The sequence below is a fragment of the Erinaceus europaeus genome, chromosome 7 (genome assembly GCF_950295315.1).
Source record: "Erinaceus europaeus chromosome 7, mEriEur2.1, whole genome shotgun sequence".
Classification (NCBI taxonomy): domain Eukaryota; kingdom Metazoa; phylum Chordata; class Mammalia; order Eulipotyphla; family Erinaceidae; genus Erinaceus; species Erinaceus europaeus.
In genome coordinates this window covers 34,427,594-34,450,008 of record NC_080168.1, presented here as the reverse complement: position 1 = coordinate 34,450,008, position 22,415 = coordinate 34,427,594, and the positions used below count along the sequence as shown (strand labels likewise).

Here is a 22,415-nt window from a genome sequence, read left to right as displayed (position 1 = left end):
AGAGTGATGCTCCCAGACCACTATTTGTAAAGCACATTTTTCTTCTTTAATCCCTAGGAAGAACAATAGAGTAATCTGTATTACTGACTCTTTTATCTTTTTCCAGTCTGGTAGGAGAAAATATGTATTTTCACAGGAAAATCACCTAGTCCCCCAGGGAACCATGCCTAAAGAAAGCAATATTCACGTTACTGGAACAGTCTGAATTGAACACTGATTCCCGAGAGCGTAATTCTTCCTCCCTTCCCACCCTAGCTGCTCCAGGCTCCAGTCATTGTGCAGTAGACTCTTGCTATCGTGTCTAAAGGTGCTGAATGGCTTTCCCATCAACTTCCTGATGCAAAATAATGCAGACTGTTAACTGAACAGCCCGTGTTTTTAACGTTTCCTTACCAGATAAATGCTGTATATAAAATGCACAGAACATGTTTACTAGTAGAGCTTTTTTTCTTACATGAAATGTTCTACTACAATAGTAATAATGTCTTAAAATTTGGAAGTTCTGAAAATTAACCGTGGTCTTGAATTTTCAGAGCACCTGAGATCTCTGTTAATGGTCTTTATTTTCAAAAGTAATTAAATATTTGATGTACTTAGTAGGGGAATGTCATTTATGACTTTAAAGATAGTCGCTTTTTCAAGCCGAATAAGTTTACATATTTTAAAAGGCTACTGGAATTTCAGTTGTCCAGAACTATTTAATTATTTCATACTTGAATGAGATAAGAAAGTAATTTTTAAGCAGAAACAAGTAGTCTGCCAGTGAATTAAAAAGCGCACAAACTACTAAAGCGTTCTAGGGCTTAAAAAGAAGTAGTCACAGGAAATGTTACTTTTAATAGAAAAAAATTACTTTATTTTGCAAAACATAGTACTTTGAGCATATACTTAGGTAATGCAAATAGAATAGTAAGCACTGAGTAAAAAGTACCCCCGCTTTATGAACTGACTTTAACACAATGAAAGTATACTGCTCACTGATGACAGAAATATGTTACCCAATTATAAAACACAGCATGTAAGAGAAAACAGCCACGACTGAACAACTGTGAAAATAGAAGATTAATCAAAATACTATTGAAAAATACTAAATTCAATTTGTGTAGAATTTTATGCATTAAAAAAAACCATATTATGTAATCAGAAATGACACTTCAATGGTCAGTTCTATAAAACCAAATAGTAGCTTTGGTTAAAAAGTTAAACTTTTCACTTCTCTTTTGTAAAGTACTTTCAAAAATTTCAAGATTTCACTTGAAAGGGCCAAGAAGATAGCATATTAGTTGTGCAAAGAAGAGTTTAGTACCTGAGGCTCCAACATCTCAGGTTCAGTCCCCAGCACCACTAAAACACAGCTGAACATGCTCTAAAAAAAAAATCACGGTTCAAATTAAAATAAAATATCTGGACAACTCAATATAATGTTATGTAGTCCATATCCCAAGAAATCTTTTTGCAATGTATAAATAAACCAACAAACAGGAAAAGGCATTTAAATTAAAAAAAAAAAGCAGCCAATCTAGGAAGGACAACAGTTGAAGTGAACCAAATTGCATGTGTGATAGAATACTATCTCTCTTTTTTCCCTCCACATCACTTTTCTTTACATTGTCTTAGGGTGATGTGTAGTGAGTTCACCTTGATCTGCCTTTCTCTCAGCTCTCTCAGCCCTCCTGTGGCTCTCCTAGAGCATAGAGCAGCACTCTCTGCTTCACCAGACAGTAACTGCTAAGCCCAAACCTTATTGTTGCCTGGGCCACAACAATGTGAAGGTGCCTGAAAGCAGCTGTATGTTATTTCAGTGACTGAGTGGACTTCTCTGGGGAAAATTTTACTCTAGGAGAAAATACAGGGGCAGGTGGCACCACTGAATGGCCTCTCTTGGCCAATTTTCCATTTTGTTTCATTTGAGAAAGAGAGAGGGAGAGAGAGAGAGAAGGGAACGGGGAGGAAAGGGGGGGTGAGAGAGAGAACAAAACAGAGTCACAGAGAGACACCACAGCATGGCTTTACCACACATGGAGCTCCTCTGGTGCCCTTCATGGAGTTCAGACTCAAATCCAAGTCTTCACACATGATGAGGGGGACAATCTAGGGGAGCCGTCTCCTAGCCCCTGCACTGTTTGGCTGTGGTAACACCAATTAGTCACTCAAATTTTTCTCAAGGCCTGAATCCACACTTCACATTGATAACATTTAAAAGTGAGACAAGTGAGGAAATATGACCCCAGCCACCTGAAAGCCTCCCTCCTGCCTTGACACCACACCACTCCTTCCCCCAGTTATCCTACAAAGACCACAGCAAGAGTTTTCACTTCTATGACATCAACGAATGGTCCCAGTTAGCACATCAGACTTGATGGAAGCAGTGGGAGTCAAGCAACACACCCGCAGCCTCTGTCTAGTCAGTCTGGACCTCCCCATTTTCAGTCTGCAGGTCTAAGCTGCCAGGGCCTTCTGGTGGCAGCTCCAGGGCTTCAGCCCTCATGGCCGTGCAGGTGGGTGGGGAGGGCCCAGAGGCACACAGTGGAGTCCGCTTCAGTTTTATCACTCGATGGGGAGTGGTCTTCTTGTCTGAGAGGAGGATCTTGGCTGGAGGTGGGCGTATGGTTCCGTTTTCTGTACCACAGGACCCAGGACTGCCTGTACCCACCATAGGCGGAACTTTGGATGGGGCAGGGCGCTGAGCTGCCTTGGAGCTTGGAGACCGGTTGGCTGTTGCCTGTGACCCGGCCTGGAGGGTACTGGCTGGTGACACTTTGAATGAAGCTGAGTTCCTGACTTTAATTTGGGTGCTGGTGGAAGGACCCAAAAACCTGACGGGCTTTGGACCAGGCTTACAGTTCACATTCTCTTCTTCCTCTTCACTGAATGCTATCAGTCTCCTGCAAATACAAAGCATGCCACTGTCAACATTTACAGCATTAGCAACTAATGAAAACTCGCCAGAGTCTGCCTTCAGGGTGAGCAAAAAGGTTTTTATCAAGAATGTGCAGTGAGAGGCTTATAGGCATCAGTCCACCTCATCTTTTATTTCCCAGCAAGAACAGTAAGAACATTAGCAACTTCACAAAATAAGGGTTTCACTGTTACAATAAGCTCTTTCAAAACCAGATATAATGCTGCTGCTACCAGCACTAACAAGCCAACATTCGAAGTGTGCACGGGAACTGGACTACAATACGCAGTCCAAGAAGAGTCCTGATGTGACCCAGAGGACAGCCAGGAATATCCCAAACTTCTTTCCCCAAAACTGCAAGGGATTTACTGAGGTAAAGGGTTTCAGTTAAGTGTGAGGAAGACTGATATAATATTTTAATCTTCTCTAGAAGACTTAAAATCTGTTAATTAAAGGTTCTGAGAAGGCATGTAGTAAGTGCACTGGTTTAATATTACTATATTCTTAGTGCCTACTCATTCTGTAGTGAAATCTTCTCTATGTCACCAAATACAACTAGCATTCCATGGGATATGCTTGAGAACTGGTGGAACAGTGATGCCTATGGTACAGTTAGATGCTTTTTGCATCTGTGAACTGAACAGCCCTTCAAAGATTCCTAAGCTGATCCCATGACCCATTATAAAATGGGTCAGCGCTGCTTTGAATGATGTTAAAACTTGGAAGTAACTAGTGTCAAAAAGTCTGCCTGCTATTCCCGCCAGTTTTACTTCACAAAGGCCACCTGGCTGCTGACATGGGACACAGCGTAGTTGATAAACCTCAAAACTTGCATAAGATCCCCACCTCCAAGTCTTCTCTCTCCCACACAACACTGGTATGTCTGCAGAGCTGAGATGGCACCATAGCAGCATGGCATAGTAATATGAACCCCAAAGCATATCTGTTATAAATGTTCTCAGGTGAGATGGTTCCTCAAAAGCTTTCTAGCAAGGACTCCTAAGTCATCATTATCCTCTTGATGCATGGAAATGAATGTTGAATAAAATTGCAAAGGGCAAGCAACACAGAAAGTTCCCCGTAAAACTATTCCTGCTAGCATCAGTTTCTATCCACATCTTCCATTAGACTCTAGGTCACAGTGACCCTGGCCCTCCTGCCAGTCGGGGCTGGGTAGCTGTTTGTGGTGGGGCCTCCCTGTACATTCTGGTTTAGCAATTATCACTGGCCTCATCCCATCTGATGCCAGTCACATCTCCAAGCCCACTGGATGACAACCAAAAAGTCTAGAAGTATTCCCTGGGGAGACAAAAAAATAACCCATTTCCAGTTGCGAACCACAGCTCTGAACCCAAATAGTATTTGCTGACAGTAAGTTCAGAAGGAAAAAATAAAGATACTAAAATGAAGACCTGTAAGGAAAAAAAAAAAAAAGATCTATTGTAATGAGAGATGATTAACTACTGCAAACTGAACAAACTTCTTTGTACTTCTGTAAAAGATTCAGACATCAAAATTAAGATAGTAGTCTGAAATTTGATAAGGGTGTTGAATCAAATTCTAAAATAGATTACTGAGAGTCACAATATCTGAAAGCTATGACACTAAGAAAGAAATATGGTTTTAAAGTATTGTGAAAGACAGGTATGAAGTGAAACGAATGCTAGTAATTTCACTGAGCATAAGGGAATGCCACTAAACAGAAGTGCTATCTGTGGCAATTAGTGGGAGAAAGAATTCAAAGTCGGGGCCAGGTGGTGGCACACCTGGTTGAGAGCACATGTTACAAGGAACCAGGTTCAAGTCCCCGGTCCCCACCTACAGGGGGGAAAGCTTCATGAGTGGTGAAGCAGGTCTGCAAGTGTCTTTCTGTCTCTGTCCCTCTCTGTCTCCCCTCCCCTCTAGATTTCTACCTCTCTCTATCCAATCAATAAGGATAATACAAAAAAGAAAAAAAGAGAAATTCAAAGTCAAATAAGTCAAATATTAGCTCTAATTACTACATTCTTTACTACTATAAATAAAACCTAGGATTCCATCTCTGTCAGGAAAAAATCTTCAGCATAGCTTAGCACTGCATATCCTATTATTATTGAAACCCCACTCTTATGGTCTGGGAGATGGTGCAGTGGATAAAGCACCGTACTCTCAAGTATGAGGTCCTTAGTTCAAGCCCTTGCAGCACATTATGTCTGGTTCTTTCTGTATCTCTTCCTATCTTTCTCATTAATAAATTTAAAAAATCTTTAAAATAAAAAAAACTCTCCCCAGAAGAATATTCTATACACTCCATTTTGCAGAATTATTCTGTTTTTATATCGTTTTGGTAGCTACATTTATTGTGTTTGACAGAATGATAATAATACAACCATCTAGGAGGTTACAATAAATCTAGCTAAGGGCAAGAACTAGTATTTACTTTCCCTTCAAAGAGTCAGTAACAAGTAGATCACAGGTACACTGGAATCACTAATCATCATCAGCCAAACGTAATGCACCTCTTTCTAACTGGGGCCACGTGCCGCAGGCTTCCCAGCAATGGCTGCTCTTCCAGAGTCCAGCATTCTATCAGCTCATGAGGCACCCGCCAGTAGCTGACACCTGCAAGACAAAAACAAAAGCGGCAAACCCATGAGGAAGGGCCTACTGCTCACGGTACAATGTTCAGTAGCATGGAAAACCAGAAGTAGTAGTGTGAGGTCCATGTGACACAGGGAGGTGTCCATGGCATGACTGGCAGCGCTTTAGGGACCAGTGGGGTGCTAGTGGCTCAGCCTATGACCCGGGTTTAAGAGCTGCTATCAGCCCTGGTGCTGGGTCCTGCCCGGTTCACCACCTGCAGGGAAGTCACTTCACAGGCAGTGAAACAGGTCTGCAGGCATCTGTCTTTCTCTCCCCCTCTCTGTATTCCCCTCCTCTCTCCATTTCTCTCTGTCCTATCCAACAATGACAACAATAATAGTAACAACACCAATAAACAACAAGGAAGGGCAACAAAAGGGAAAAAATGGCCTGTGGATTCGTAGTACAGGCACTTAGCCCCAACAATAACCCTGGAGGCAAAAAAAAAAAAAAAAAGACTGAACGGGTCTGAGCCCACTGTTACTCACTCGTCATCCATCAAGTGGCTTTGGGGAAGTTACTTTTCTGTGCCAAAGTGGTCCCATCTGTGAAGTGATGACAATGACAGGACATACGGGACTGCTAAAATGATGACACAAGCATATAAATATAAAAACTTCAGGGCCCAAGAGGTGACAAGTGCCTTTGTTAGAAGTTGAGATGTTTTAGCATGTCGAGGATTAGACAAGAGACTGCCCTGTTACCTCACTGAGCTGTCACAACCGTTAAGCTGAGTAAAGTCTGTGAACTACTCTGTAAGAGGCAACAGTTACATGAATATGAGAGATCACTATCCTAAGAGAACCTTTTCAAACAAGAATAATCTCAGTTAATGTGTTAGGCCAAGATTCTAGTCAAATTTAATGTCTGTGTTATGTTCCTGACTGAAACTGAAAAATTTATCTATAATTTTTTAATATTTATTTTTAATTTATTTTCCCTTTTGTTGCCCTTGTTGTTTTATTGTTGTAGTTATTATTGTGGTTGTTACTGATGTCATTGTTGCTGGATAGGACAGAGAGAAATGGAGAGAGGAGGGGAAGTCTGAGAGAGGGAGAGAAAGACACCTGCAGAGCTGCTTCACTGCTTGTGAAGTGACTCCCCTGCAGGTGGGGAGCTGGGCGCTTGAACTGGGATCCTTATGCCAGTCCCCAACTCCCTGAAAAATTTATTTTTACAAACCCTGAAACCATCATGCTGAATATCAAAGGGCATACACAAGAGGTGACCTGATAAATGCTTCAGATTATATGAAGCGGGCCAAGCGGTGGCGCAGGGTTGGGGGCACACAGGACAGGCCCTCCTTCAGGCCTCCAGTCCCCACCTGCAGGGTGGAAGGAACCTTCATAAGCCATGGAGCAGGGTTGCAGGTGTCTCTCTGTCTCTCTCCCTTTCTGTCTCCCTTTCCCCTCTCAGTTTCTCACCATCTTTGCCATAAATAAATAATATTTTGAGAATCTATGAAATATCCAGAACAAAAAAATTCACTGAGACAAAGAGCAGAATGGTAACTGTCAGAGGCTAACAGCTCAAGGGAGGGAAAGGGGAAAGGTGGCTGTTTACTGGGCACTCTGGCTTCCTTCTGGGGTGGCGAAAGGGTTTGACAACCAGGCAGAGGCAGTGACTTCACTACACTGTTGTCAATGCAATGGAGTAAATGCTAAAGAAATGTATACTGTAATTTATTCTGTGCATCATGAATTCCACCTCAATTTCTTAGAAGAACCATAAAAAATCACATAAAGAGGGAGTTTGGTGGTAGCACAGCGGGTTAAGTGCACATGGCGCAAAGCGCAAGGACCGGCATAGGGATCCTGGTTCGAGCCCCCGGCTCCCCACCTGCAGGGGAGTCACTTCACAGGCGGTGAAGCAGGTCTGCAGGTGTCTATCTTTCTCTCCCCCTCTGTCTTCCCCTCCTCTCTCCATTTCTCTCTGTCCTATCCAACAACAACGACATCAATAATAACTACAACAATAAAACAACAGGGGTAACAAAAGGGAATAAATATTTTTAAAAATTATATAAAGAGACTTAAAGGATAATGCTGAATATGTTGATAATGTTCTGGAATTTAAAAAAGAAGAACTTTAAGTCTCAAGAATGGAGTTGGTTAGTTTTTTGTTTTGATTTGTTTTGTTTTGCCTCCAGGGTTATCGCTGGAGCTCAGTGCCTGCACTACGTATCCACTGCTCCTGGCAGCCTTTTTTTTTTTTTCCTTTTGTTGTTGCTGTTATTAATGCTGTGTTGCTGGATAAGACAGAGAGAAATTGAGAGAGGAGAAGAAGGCAGAGAGGGGGAGAGAAAGATAGACACTTGAAGAACTGCTTCACCGCCTGGGAAGTGACTCCCCTGCAGGTGGGGAGCTGGGGCTTGAGACAGGATCACTGCACCGGACCCCTTGAGCTTTGCACCATGTACACTTAACCCAGTCCCCAGTATTTTCTTTTGTATCATTCAAGATCTAGCAATAGAACAAACCTAGCAATCAGGGAATATAATCTATTGCACATAACAAATATGATGTCTACTTCTCTAGGGACTCTTGGGATCTCATCTTAAGATAGTTAACTTCTGGCCTGGGAGGTTGTGTAGCAGAGAAAGCATCAGATTTACAGCCATGAGGTCCTGGGTTCGATCCCTGGCATCACAAGTGCCAGAGTGATGTTCTGGCTCTCTCTTTCTCTCCTCCTTCCCCTCCCATCAATAAGTAAACAAATAAATCTAAATCTATATATACAGTAACTTCAACTGTCCAATGATGCTCCCAAACCTCTCTATGCTACAGAAAGAAAGGTTCCCAAACCTCATCCAATGTTTTTTTTTTAAAACCAGGTTTATTAAGAAACAATTTATATAAAATAAAAATCACTTAAAATGTTTATCTCAATGAGCTTTGATAAATGTATACATTTATGTAATCATAATTACACAATCAAGATGTAAACCACTTCTATTTCACTTCTTTTTCCCACCAGGGTTATTGCTGGGGCTCAGTGCCTGAAATGACAAATGCACTGCTCCTGGTGGCCATTTTTTCCTCCTATTTTATTTGGTAGGACAGAGAAATTGAGATGGGAGGAGGAGGGTTAGAGAGGAAGAGAGAAAGACAGACACCTGCAGACCTGTGTTAGCACTTGTGAAACATCACCCCTGCAGATGGGGAATGGGAGCTCAAACCAGGGTTCTTGTGCATGGTAACATATGTGCTCGACCTGGTGCACCACCAACAGACCCCCCCCAAAGTGCCCTTGCTCCCCCTGGCGATCAATGCCTTCTCTTCCATTCTGCCTTTCCAGAGGGTCACATAAATGGAATCATACAATACGTAGCCTTTTGTGCCTGGCTTCTTTAGTTTGATGTTTGGAAGATTACTCCATATTAATGATTATCTTAATTGTTTTATAAGAGCTATATACACATCTTCTTCAGCATTATTTTCCATTTATCTTTTTTTAAGTTATACATTTGGAAGCATGCTGAATGGGACAATCTTTACTAACATAGTAGATGCCAACTAAATTTTTGTTTACTCAAACTAGTAGGCATGAATAGCAAAAGTGTACACTGATCAAGGAATTGTAAAAATTCACCAATATCGAGCAGCTAGGGAGGGGTAAAAATTTCTACATACACTGCCCCACTGTTAGTAGAAAGTGACAAGTTCCTTGACCCACATAAAAAAAAAACAACAACAAACACTGTCTTAAAAAAGAAAATAAGCCCCTGGCTCCCCACCTGCAGGGGAGTCACTTCACAGGCAGTGAAGCAGGTCTGCAGGTGTCTTTCTCTCCCCCCTCTCGATTTCTCTCTGTCCTATCCAATAACAGCAACAACAACAATAATAGCCACAACAATGATAAAACAACAAGAGCAACAAAAAGGGGGGAAAATGGTCTCCAGGATTAGTGTATTCATGGTGCAGGCATATAACCTGGAGAACCCCGGCAATAACCCTGGAGAAAAATAAATAAATAAATAAATAAATAAATAATAAAAAATAAATAGAGAAAGAATTATAATACTCAAGACCACTTTATTTTATTAAGGAATAGTCTACCTGATGTCATGAAATAAAAGAACTGTACTGTACCTTTCCCTTCCCAGTCATCAAAGGCATCCATCATTTTCTTCAGCTCTGCTACAGAATAGTAGCTCCAAATGTACTGAATGTTATTCCCTGCCTCCCTAGAAACATTACAAAAGGTAGTGAGAATGTACCACATGGACACGAAGGTGTGTGTGTTCATACATATGTGTTATGTGTGCATGTGCATGTGCGTGTGTGTGTGTGTATCTAGCACACTCAGCAAATTTTTTTTTAATTTTTACTATATTTATTTGATAGAGATGGACAGGTATCAAAAGGGAAAGGGGAGATAGAGTGGAAGAAAGACAGAGAGACATCTGCAGCCCTGCTTCACCACTCGTGAAGCTTCTCCCCTACAGGTGGGGACCGGGGGCTTGAACCTGGATCATTTGCTGAGCATTGTAACATGTGTACTCAATCAGGTGCGCCACCACTTGGCCCCTTAATCTCACAATCTTGCAAACCACTAATAAATCACTAATAAGAGATAAATTTTAAAAATACGACCTGTCCAAGTCATAGAATTTTAAAGCTGGGGCAGTCAAGGAAGTCTTTTGTCATTTCTCATTCCATGGACTTCCAGACCAAAGGAGAAGCCTCTGACAGTCTCTCAGTGGATTCTGAAGTCCACCTCCAGTTGAGAACACTGCACTACATGGTCTTCAACTTTCACACACATGAAATCGTCTTAATCATAATCTCTTTATAACCAATCTCCACAGCTACCAGGATTCCCTCTACCTGCTGAAACATCTTCCTAGTCATGTATATCGTCTCTTTACCAACACCTCTTAGAAGAGATCAAGACTTGAGTTTTCTTCCTAGTGCCACCACATTTAAATATCTAAATACAAACATACCTCTTAAAAATGCTTTTACTGTGAATTCTTCTGCCCAGCTGCTTCTCAATAGCATCTGTCCCATCGGTTTTTGTAGCATATACACCAATAATTCTACTCTCACAGCTTGCACCAGATGTGTTCAGATAGTGGAGAGCCCACACTGTGGGTTTATTGCAAACTAAGCCATAAGAATCACAAAAGTCTATTAAAGCCTGGAGTAAAAAAAAAATAATAATTTAATTCTGGAATAAAGTCAAATGGAACTTGCTCAGGTAGGTGGGATGCACTCCTGTACAGCTATGCTTCCAGTCAGACCTATGGGGCCTAAGAGATCATAGATGTCAGCCTGGACTGTGTGCCTCTGCAAATCAATCACACATTTGTTGAATCCACTGAGGAGAAAGAATCCACTGAGGAGAAAGGAGAGGCACCAAAAAAAGTACCAGGGACGAAGACACTATTGTCCCCAAATGTCCAATTTAATTCGATCTTTCATTCACTTTCTACTGACTAGTCCCAGGGCAGATGGTACATGGGTCGTTTGTTTTCAATTCCAAATCCAATAATGAATCGACCAGCTGAATGTGCTTGTTTGTTTGTTTATTTATTTATTTATTTATTTATTTATGCCTCCAGGGTTATTGCTGGGGCTCAGTGCCTGCACCATGAATCCACTTCTGCTGAAGGCCATTTTCTCCCCTTTTTGTTGCCCTTGTTGTGGTTATTACTATTGTTGTTGATGTCGTTCGTTGTTGGATAGGTCAGCGAGAAATCGAATGGGGAGGGGAAGACAGAGAAGGGGAGAGAAAGATAAACACCTGCAGACCTGCTTCACTGCCTGTGAAGCGATTCCCCTGCAGGTGGGGAGCCGGGGGCTCAAACAGGGATCCTTATGCTGGTCCTTGCTCTCTGCACCACGTGCGCTTAACCCACTGTACTACCACCCGACCCCCAAATGTGTTCTTTTACACAGAGACACCTGACTGTCTGGACTCAGCATACACTGTACTCGTTCACGTGAGTCTTGAATAGCTACTGTGCACTGAGCACTATAGCCACATAGATACAAGGGTGGGCACAACGCCCCCCTGAAAGTTTATCCCTGCTGCAAAAGAAAGGTATCTAACAAGCCACTAGCATGTAGCATAAGCACATCGTGTCAGCCACTGAGGGGTAGAGGAATGAAAAGAGGGCTTTCTTTGGTGGAGCAGCCGGGCCTTCGCTGGGGAAAATGGCCCTTCATACTGCCAGCCTCCCGTGGACAGGAACTTTCGTCCGTCCTGTAACCCAAGCACCTGAGACAGTAGGTGGGTGAAATGTTCACTTGGTTAATGTGCTGCTTGGCCAGGCACATGACCCAGGCTCAAATCCAGACCTCACTGCACTCCAGGAAGCTTCGGTGCTGTGGGCTCCTTTGCTCTGTACATCTCTCTACTTTTCCTCTCTGCCTCCATCTTAAAAATAAAAATAAAAGCAAGTACCTAAAGTGGTACCTCATGAGAGCTGCTTCATACTCACTGATACCATGTGCCCTGCTGCCTTCTGAAATGTTCTGGACTTGTCCTACTACACCTCACTGTCTCAGGACAAGGAGGGGACGTGGTATTTATTCTCCTGCATCCTAGACAGTGCAGTGTCTCACCTAGTGTTCAAGCTTCTGATCAGACGTTTTCAGCCCCATTCTGCAGATGTTCAAACACCATCAAAACACTTCTTATTTCTAAATAATTCAATTTACAAACAGATTTAGTAGCAAAATTCATAAAGCTACGCAAATGCCTGCTAGGAATCTGGAATCAAATCAACTTTCTCTTCAGGCTGCACTCCTAATAACCCCTCATCAACTTGCTCTCCTAAACAAGGAGATCTAAATCAAAGAATTGAAATCAACTGAATCCATACCACTTTTCACTACTGGCATTGTGGTCAGAGGGGAAAAGGTTCTTCAATATCCGAAGGCGCTAATTAACAGTAAGTAATATACTTATCAATAAGCCAAAAGCACACATGAAATATTTCAAGTCATAAGAAGACGTGGTGGAAAGGGCTGGCAAGACAATTCATGTATGTGGTGAACCTGCTTTGCCATGTATACCAACCAGGTTCAAGTCAGGCATCCACCCCATGTGGGAAGCCTGGTGAGGGCTGGTGAGTCTAAACAGTTCATCTGGACAGTGTCCTACTGTGCCACATGTGCAACTCAGGTTCAAGCCCAGCCCCTACCATGTTAAAGGAAGCTTCAGTTTTGTGGTCTATTTCTCTTTTCCTTCTCCCTCTCTATATCTATTAAAATACTACTACTGGGAGTCAGGCGATAGCGCAGCGGGTTAAGCGCACGTGGCGCAAAGCACAAGGACTGGAATAGGGATCCTGGTTCGTGCCCCCGGCTCCCCACCTGCAGGGGAGTCACTTCACAGGTGGTGAAGCAGGTCTGCAGGTGTCTCTCTTTCTCTCCCCTTCTCTGTCTTCCCCTCCTCTCTCCATTTCTCTCTATCCTATCCAACAATGACAACATCAACAATAATAACTACAACAACAATAAAAACAACAAGGGCAACAAAAAGGAAATAAATAAATATAAAAAATACTACTAATAATAATACTAATAATATAATAATGTTGACTTGACTCAGAGCATCGAAGCCTTGGTGACAATAACAAATATGGTATAACACAAGAGCCCTTGAACAATGAATTCCTACACCTGCTTTGGCATAACATATATTGAATGTGAACAGTATGGAGAAGATTAGCAAGGGCCTTGTACAAGGATGACAAGTGCGTTTGTTTTGTTAAGTGCTCCATGAAAAAAGAGAAGTGTGGGAGTTGGGCAGTAGTACAGCAGGTTAAGCACAGGTGGTGCAAAGCACAAGGACCAGTGTAAGGATCCAGGTTCAAGCCCCTGGCTCCCCACCTGCAGGGGAGTTGCTTCACAAATGGTGAAGCAGATCTGCAGGTGTCTGTCTTTCTCTCCTTGTCTCTGTCTTCCCCTACTCTCTTCATTTCTCTCTGTCCTACCTAACAGTGATAACATCAATAAGTGTAACAAGGGCAACAAAAGGGAATAGATGAAGAAAGAAATATTTTTTTTAACAAGAGAAGTATTACTCTCAAATTAAACTAGTCAAACTGATGTTGCCATTTAGTAATGAGTTACCACAATTACTGAATAGGGTGAGCAATTTTAAATAACCTTTCGTTAAAATAATCATTTCAGTAAACAAAATGTTACTACCATGCCCTCACATACTGACTGTATGACAGTGTTGCCCTTAGTTTAAAAAGAATTTCAGGGAGTTGGGTAGTAACTCAGTGGGTTAAGCACACATGGTGCGAAGCACAAGTACCCGAGTAAGGGTCCTAGTTCAAGCCCTCAGCTCGAGCTCCCAGCTCCCATCGCTTCACAGGCAATGAAGCAGGTCTGCAGGTGTCTGTCTTTCTCTCCCCTACTTTGTCCTCCCCTCCTCTCTCCATTTATCTCTGTCCTATCGAACAATGACGACATCAATAACAACAACAATAATGATAACAACAACAACAGTTAAAAAAACAAGGACAACAAAAAGGAAAATAAATAAAATTAAATTGAAAAATTTAAAAAAAAAAGAATTTCAAGGGGGTCAGGCAGTCGCGCAGCGGGTTAAGCGCACCTGGCGCAAAGAGCAAGGACCAGCGTAAGGATCCCGGTTCAAGTGCCCAGTTCCTCACCTGCAGGGGAGTCGCTTCACAGGCAGTGAAGCAGGTCTGCAGGTGTCTTTCTCTCCCCCTTTCTGTCTTCCCTTCCTCTCTCCATTTCTCTCTGTCCTATCCAACAACAATAATAGCAATAATAATAACCACAACGATAAAACAACAAGGGCAACAAAAGGAAAAAAATGGCTTCCAGGAGCAGTGGATTCGTGGTGCAGGCACCGAGCCCCAGCAATAACCCTAGAGGCAAAAAAAAAAAAAATTCAAGAGCAAACAGTTCTTTTAAAAACTGTTAAATCTTCAATGAGGAATAAAAACTCCATAAGCCTTTGAGTGACAATGTAACATGCTCTTCCTACAATTTTTGCATTAAAAAGATGAGTTGCAGTAGTAAATAATTAGTAAGACAGAAATGTGTCTTCGAGAATTCTAAAAAGTAAAACCAACTCATATTTGGATTGTGTACAACTATGCAAAATAACATACACATTCTGCATAGGAAATGAATATATATGTGTACACACACACACACACACACACACACGTATTAAAACTTAAGAAAATGCCAAGACCTTTTTAAGTTCTATATTTGACCTTAAAGAGTATGTCTCCATTTCATTGGCCAAGTGGTCAGAAAGGCTGTATGGATAAGGAATGCCAAAGTAATCAGCCTCTTCCTGCAGAGCAAGGCGAGTTTGCTCATCTGTGGGAATGTGAACTTCTCCATGAAGATAATCCAAAAGGTATTTGAATAGGTGTCCATCACGGTCAATAACGCAGGCCCCTAGAAGACAATCAGTTTAAAAATGATTTGTCCAGCATGAAATTAATGAAGTTTCATGGTGTCAACCTCAAATCAGACTGAACACCTCTACAATCAGAAATGTTTCTTTCTGGCAAGAAACATTTGCATCTAGTGCTCAAATAAGCTGACTCAAGTTTGGTACTCTCACCTACCATATAGGAAAATGTACTTAGAATTCTGTTCTGCATTTTGGATGCAATGACCATAACCTACTACCACTGCTGAAAAAGCCAAGAAGACCTACCTCTGACTACTAGCAGAAAAGGAAGCTCCTTTCTGTCCCCAGCCTGAGTAGGTCACAACAGTTAGATGTAGTGCTCCCTAATGAGGGCTTAAGAGGTGCTGACACGTTGTCTAGAGTTGTGTCACTGACACATAAACCTGGGATTCCTAGCTCCAGAGAAGCCATTTCAGTGGGACCTGAGAAGTTAGTCTGTTTGTACTGTGAGATCCTAAACTTTTATCAACAGCTGTATTAACTGTAAACCATTAATCCCTCCCCAATAAAATATATATATTGTGCTTGTATCACTTTGTGATAAAAGATTTTTCTTCCTTATTCTTATTTATTTTGGATAGAGATAGAGAAATTGAGAGGGAAGAAGGAGCTAGAGAGGCAGAGACACCTGCAGCGCTGTTCCATCACACATGAAGCTCCCTCCCGCCAGTGGGGTCTGAGGGCTTGAGCCAGAGTCCTAGAGCACTGTAATGTGTGCACTCAGCCAGGTGCACCACCACCCAGCCCTATGAGAAAAGATTTCCCAAACAATTTAGCAGAAAAAAAAAAAATGTGTATGAAGTTACTCAGTTATTCCTTTTCTCTTTTGCCTAGTTCAGAAAAAGAAGGGATCAAGGTAAAAAGGGGGGTAGAGAAAAAAATCAATCTCTGCTTACCAACTTTTCACCAGTAACTTTTCGGCCCAAGTGGACAACAAAGTTCCAGGTGCCAGTCTCTGGTGAGTTTTCTTTCAACTGGTAAAGCGGTTTTTCAAGACTAGGAATTACTAAACCAAGACTCCACAATACTTCTCCTAACACAGAAATAAAGAGTGGGTTCTATAAGCTTCAGAACTGCTAAAACTCTCACAGATGCTGGGTTTTCTTAACAGGTTAGTAGCAGGTTCTGTGAAGCCTGGGTTCAAAAGCAGAGAGGAAAGCCCTGGAACCCTGGCCCTGTGCTTTAGTTTCTTCTGAAACCCCCGTTTTTAGTCTTTTGCCATCGGGTCCATTGAAATTTTCTTATTTTTTTTCCCCAGTGTTCAACAGCCTCCTCCCCAATGCAGTTAGATGTTCTCAAGGATACAATGAGCACACATAAGGCTGCATAGCTGAGAGAGGTGGCGAGATTAACACTAGTTCTACACAGGAGTGGCACCATGGAGGCTGTTCTTTCTCTGGAGAAAGGCACATAGTACATTTAAGAATGCAGACTAGGAAGACCTTCATGCTGGAGGCTCTCATGTCTCAGGTTCAGTCTTTGACACCACCGTAAGCCAGAGCTGAGCAGTACTTTAGGCAAAAAGGAGGGTGGTGAGAGGGAGGGAAAAGGAAAAGGAGGAGGGGTGGAGGAAGAAGAAGACAAGAAGAAGAAGGAAGAGGAGGGGGAGGAGAAGGAAGGCGGCAGACAGTGATGCACTGTACAGTGTGCAAGGGCCAAGGAGCAAGCCCCCAGTTCCTACCCACAGGGGTGAAGCTTCAAATAAGTTGACTTATTTGAAGTGAATAGTGCTGCAGGTATCTCTCTGTCTCTGTCCCTCTTCCCTCTCAGTTTATCTCTGTCTTTTTTTTTTTAAGATTTTATTTATTGATTCATGAGAAATTAGGAGAGAAAGAACCAGACTTTACTCTGGTACATGTGCTGCCAGGGATTGAACTTAGGACCTCATGCTTTAGAGTCCAATGCCTTATCCACTGTGCCACCTCCTGGATCATGTTTATCTCTGTCTCTATCCAAAAAATGAATAAACAATGTTTAAAAAATAATATGGACATAAGCCAGTCTGTCTAATCAACCTCAGTATCTTTACCCTTGAAGTTACAGGAATGCAATAATCAAAATATAATTGATTCCCAAAATTAGTTCACGACTAATTTAGTCTTTACTCATTCTCACTTTTTGTCGACTTTTAGTGACAGCATCACATACTTCAGAAACTATTTGATTTCTCATGTACTTAATGACTCTCCATACAGTTCTAATGATTTTAGTAATTAATGTAATGATCTAGTACATTCTCTTGTCAAAGGAATTTTCAACTAGCCTACTTTAATATTTCTGATCATGCTTATAAACTCTAGGCATTTACCTGACTCATCTGTTTTTAGAGGGAACCGGCCACTGAACATGGATGCCAGCATGGAGTCCTTAAAGCGACACAAGGACTCGCGCCTGGCTGTATAAACACAGCCGCCCACGTTCAGGCGGAGAATTTCTAGCAGGGCTTCTTCTTTGTGACCTTCCATCGCTCCCACTGACACCTGAATTTCCTGCCCTGAAAGCACTTTCAGGAGCTGGAAAACAACAGTGGTCCTGCTCACCTCTGTAAAAACAAAAGAGAATCACCACTAGCATTTCCAACACTATACTCAGTAGATAGTAAAACAATTACACTGTAATATGGTTTGAAATGAATCCCTCCATACTGGCAACACTGAAAGATGCTATAAATGATAGCAAAGAAGTTTGATTGTGCTGAGCAGCTGGAACACTTTGGCTCAGAGGATTTGAAAATGATAACAAACTATTACCCACCAAATTACAGCTATTAAAATGACTAACAATTAAACAAGATAACGCGTGGCCTGTCGCACATAAAGCAGATGTGAGGTGTGCTTGTGCTCTGTGGTTTTCACATATCTTTGTAAGTTACAAATATATGAGCTGTCTACACTACAGGGAATCTGTGTGGAACAGGAAAATATGATTGCTAGACTCCACCTGTTATCAGCTCAGGGACCTTGCAAATATTTACCTTCCTAAGCCCACTTTCTCATTTATAAAATAATAGTGGTGGGCAGTGGAGATAGCATAATGGTTATACAAAGAGACTCTCATGCCTTAGGCTTCAAAGTTCCAAGTTCAATCACCACCACCACCACCACTACTATAAGCCAGAGCTGAGCAGTGGTCTGGTAATGGTAATAAAAATAACAGTAATAATTAATGAATCTAAAGTGCAAGTAGTAATTATGCCTGAGTCAAAAAAACTATCAGGAATAAGCAGCAAACATTAAAAAGTACATGGAACAGTCTGTCTCAGATTCTGTACTAAGTAAATGAGAAGTATTATCCACAAGGACATAAAGTTGATCATAAAGTGAACAGTGAGAGACTTGATTTTGGGTTGGGAGACTTAAAGACACAAAAGAGCAGAATTAACAACAGTAATCATAATTCTCAGGTAACTAAGGGATTTGGGGGGTATGAAAAGATAGCATAATGGTTATGCAAACAGACTCTCATGCCTGAGGCTCCAGAGTCCCAGGTTCAATCCCCAGCCCCACCATAAGCCAGAGTATGTAATTTATCAACAGATTAGAATTCTATGTAGACCAGGAGTTAGACCAGAACAACAGACAACACCTGTAGGTCTCTAAAGCTGTAAATCTCATCCCTCATGAAGCACCTGAGTTTTCAGGATATGATTTCTGAGCCTGTCCTGGAGAGGGACGTGTCACACATAACGAGGGCTTCTCTATAAACCTCAAAGAATACCTGGATTAAAGTGGTGCTCCCACTGTGGAAAGCCATGGTATCTGTATCTTTCTTTTTTTAATATTTAAGTAATTAGACAGAGACAGAGAGAAATCAAGAGAGAGTGGGTAAAGAGGGAGAGATACCTGCAACACTGCTTCACCTAGTGAAGCTTTCTCCCTGCAGGCGGGGCCCTGGGGCTTGGCAATCAATCTACCAAGTCACCACCGCCCAGCCCCAGTGCATCTTTCCTCATAAGGGTAAAATGGCTGTCTAAAGGCCATGGCAGTTTACAATTTGAGGAAGATCATCTGTGTCAGAAGATGGCCAGCAGAAGGCAACCACTAGGAACCATGAGTCCAGCTTTCAAAAACCACTTATCACACCAGAGGAAGCCAGGCACTGTTTCTTTGATCTGAAAGAGGAAAAAAAGGAAAGACACTCGGTAGGTAATAGGTGTAAGGGGTGACCTGGAAAGGAAGTGAAGAGAGGGCTATAAAAAAAAAAAAAAAGTACAAAAATTATCATATATAGACACACATACAGATATAATTATATAATCATCCCAAAATTGTGACCTAAGGTACACAGAACTCTAGTGGTGGGAACCATATCAAATCATAACCCTATTGTCTTATTATTTATTAAATCAGCAATTGAAAAAAACTTTATTGATGCACCTTTTTGTGCAGCCAAGAAGTGCTGGGAACACTCACACAGCTCTCTAAATATACGCTGACCCTCTGCGCATATTTTGTGCTATCTTGTTTAATCCCTAGTTTGGGGTGCCCAAAAAGCCCAGGAAGGGAGGGCTCTACTCCCACTTGTTATGTGCCAATCTCTACAGGAAACACTTGGCAAGCATCACATAGTACTGACAAAAGCCCTATCCTATGGGCCAAGCGGTGGCGCACCTGGTTGAGCACACACATTACAGTCAGCAAGACCCGGTTTCTGACCCAGGAACCTGCCTCACTAAACATCTGTCCAGCTAACAGGGCTTTTGGTGACAGCTAGAACACAGCAGCTGTCTTAAGCACAGGTGCCCCGTTGGTTGGGTTCCTCCTCAGGCAGAGCGGCCCCTCAAGGCCAGCCCAAGTCCCATCCTCAAAGTTACCCTCTGTGCCCCTGCCCTGTACTCATCAGCCCTTTGGTGACCTGCCCCCAGGTAAAAGCCTGTGGCCTCCTGCCCCAGATAAGAACCCGTGATCTGCCCAGGTAAGACCTCATGACCCGCCCAGGTAAGACCTTGTGACCTGCCCAGGTAAGACCTCGTGACCTGTCCCCAGGTAAGACCCCGTGGCCTGCCCAGGTAAGAGCCTGTGACCTGCCCCCAGGTAAGACCCCACAAGCTGCCCCAAGTAAGACCCCTGACCTGCCCAGTTAAGAGCCTGTGACCTGCCCCCAGATAAGATCCCGTGACCTGTTCAAGTAAGACCCCGTGGCCTGCCCAGGGAGACCCTGTGACCTGCCCAGTTAAGACCCCGTGACCTGCTCAGGTAAGACCCCATGGCCTGCCCCAGGTAAGAGCCGGAGACCACCTGCCCCCGCAGCCGGGCGGCTAACTGGACGTGCAGACCCCCGGCCATGCCGACCGGGCCAATCCAGACCGAGGGAGGCCCGGCCCGAGAAAGGCAGCGAGGGAAAGCCGGGAGCAGGGAGGGCGGAGGGAGGAGGCGGCGCCGCCAGGCCCGGCAGGGCCGAGAAGCCTGAATGCAGCCCGGGGCCTGCTCGCGCCCTCCGCCTCCCGGGCCGCGGCCCACCCCGCCCTCCGCGCCGGCGGGGCCAGGTGGGCGGCCACCCCGACTGACCTGCGGCCCGCCAGGCCCTGGGCCCGGCCGCCCGACGCTATGGGCCCGACGCGGAAGTGAGTGCCTCCCGGGCCGCTTGGCAACTCCAGGAGCTGCACGGCCCCAGCGGCGCCCCCGTGCGGCCCGGCTCGGCCCCACCGAGCGACGGAGGCTACGCCCAACCACGCCCCCTTTTGGGCACGTCCCCGGTGTGGCCACGCTCCCCTGTGGCCCGGCTCTCGGTCCCGTTGGGGCTACGTCCGGCCACGCCCCCATTCTGGCCCCGCCCCTGTTGTGGCCCCGCCCTGTCTGCGTCTGCTGGGCGGGAAGAGAGGATGGGGCCTTGTGCTTGCAAGAAAAAGATCCAGCAGAGGGGGTGTGGGTCGACCTGCCAACGCCGAAGTCCAGCGGAGAAGCAATTGCAGAAGCCAGAACTCCTACTTTCTGCACCCCAAAAACAAAAAACAACTGATCCATATTCGCAGTGGGGGAGAAGTGACAGGAGGAAGAGGATAAGAGGGCTCTGAACTCCAGCTCTATCAGGACCCAGGGAGAGAGAGGACGCCTAAGGGAGAGAGATTTGGATGTAGTAATAGGGTGATGTGTGACTTGGAGGAGAAAAGACGATTGGACCTGGAAGCAAAAGGGGCAATTATGTACAAGTATAGACAGAGAGTTGTAGAGATGATGGTTAACCCATGTCTGCAACCTTGGGAGAACCGCGGTGGACTGCAATGGAGGGACGTGGGCTTCAGAACTTTGGTGGTGGGAACAGTGTGAAATTGTACCCCTGTTGACATGTAATTTTGTAAATTAATGTTGAATCACTAAAAAAAAAAAAAAATTAAAGTTTTAGGTTCAGGAACATGATGGCAGAGGATCCAGTGGGGGATGTATTGTTATGTGGAAAACTGGGAAGTGTTATGCATGTACAAACTATTGTATTTACTGTCGACTGTAAAACATTAATTCGCCCAGTAAAGAAGAAATATCAAAAAAGTAAAAAAGATTCAGCAGAGAAGTGATGGTTGAACCCCCAAAGTCAGTTTACAGGCTGTCTTCAACAGGATGAAGAAACAGGCAATACTGAAATTGCTATTGTCAGGAGTCAGTGTTAATTTATTTTTTTTAATATTTATTTTATTTATTTATTCCCTTTTGTTGCCCTTGTTTTTTTTATTGTTGTAGTTATTATTGTTGTTGTCGTTGGATAGGACAGAGAGAAATGGAGAGAGGAGGGGAAGACAGAGAGAAGGAGAGAAAGATAGACACCTGCAGACCTGCTTCACCACCTGTGAAGCGACTCCCCTGCAGGTGGGGAGTTAATTTCAGTGTTAATTTATTAAAGTGGAACGAATTAACATAGCATCTATAGGTTAGTCCCTTCCCTTCAAACTGCACTGTTCAATTCTAAGATTTATGAGTATAATGCACTTGGATAAAGCCCACTGGAATGTTTGTGGTTTACAAAGGAGCTTGGCACAGAACGTCTGGTTGGTTTCATTTAGTCTGTGTGACAAGCTTATATTTGTTATTTAATTAATTAATTTATTTATTTATTTATTTATTGAGAAAGACACAAAAAGAAACACCAGAGCACTGCTCAGCTCTGGCTTATGGTGGTGTGGGGTGTGGGGGATTAAACCTGGGATGTTGGAGCCTCAGGCATGAAAGTCTTTTTGCATAACCACTATGCTATCTACTCCCTACAAGCTTATATTTGTGTCCTCTTTACTATAGAAACAACTGAGGTAGGAATAAACGTGTATTGAACCTTTCTACACTCCTGATATTCGGTTAAAGTTCATTGCACACAGGATTTACTCTCCTCATAACAAAATCATTAAAGAATTATTCTGGTTTCTAGCCATACCCTTCTTTGTATAAGAGACTGTATTAGGTCTTTCAAGATGATTGAAACATTCTTGTTTTCAAGATGCTTCTCCAGAGTCAATACTAATTGGTTCCTATTTCTTCTAGCTTGG

At 43.2% G+C, this 22,415-nt stretch overlaps 1 protein-coding gene across 5 annotated transcripts; it reads right to left on the bottom strand.

Annotated features, from left to right (window-relative positions):
* Nucleotides 1-833: 833 nt before the first annotated feature.
* On the bottom strand, nt 834-20,590 carry KCTD18 (potassium channel tetramerization domain containing 18). 5 transcript variants are annotated; one of them, XM_060194178.1, is made up of 8 exons: nt 20,452-20,590; nt 17,253-17,486; nt 14,736-14,925; nt 10,720-10,775; nt 10,470-10,629; nt 9,613-9,707; nt 5,398-5,500; nt 834-2,885 (listed from the first exon to the last, which is right to left on the bottom strand). In XM_060194178.1, the coding sequence occupies exons 2-8, from the start codon at nt 17,407-17,409 to the stop codon at nt 2,402-2,404; spliced, it is 1,245 nt and encodes a 414-aa protein (XP_060050161.1). In that variant the 5' UTR covers nt 17,410-17,486; nt 20,452-20,590; the 3' UTR covers nt 834-2,401. The 5 variants fall into 5 exon arrangements, with proteins under 5 accessions (XP_060050161.1, XP_007532191.1, XP_060050162.1 ...); XM_007532129.3 differs by lacking the exon at nt 10,720-10,775 and having other exon boundaries at nt 10,470-10,663; nt 14,714-14,925; nt 20,452-20,589; XM_060194179.1 differs by lacking the exons at nt 10,470-10,629; nt 10,720-10,775 and having other exon boundaries at nt 20,452-20,588.
* Nucleotides 20,591-22,415: the final 1,825 nt, after the last annotated feature.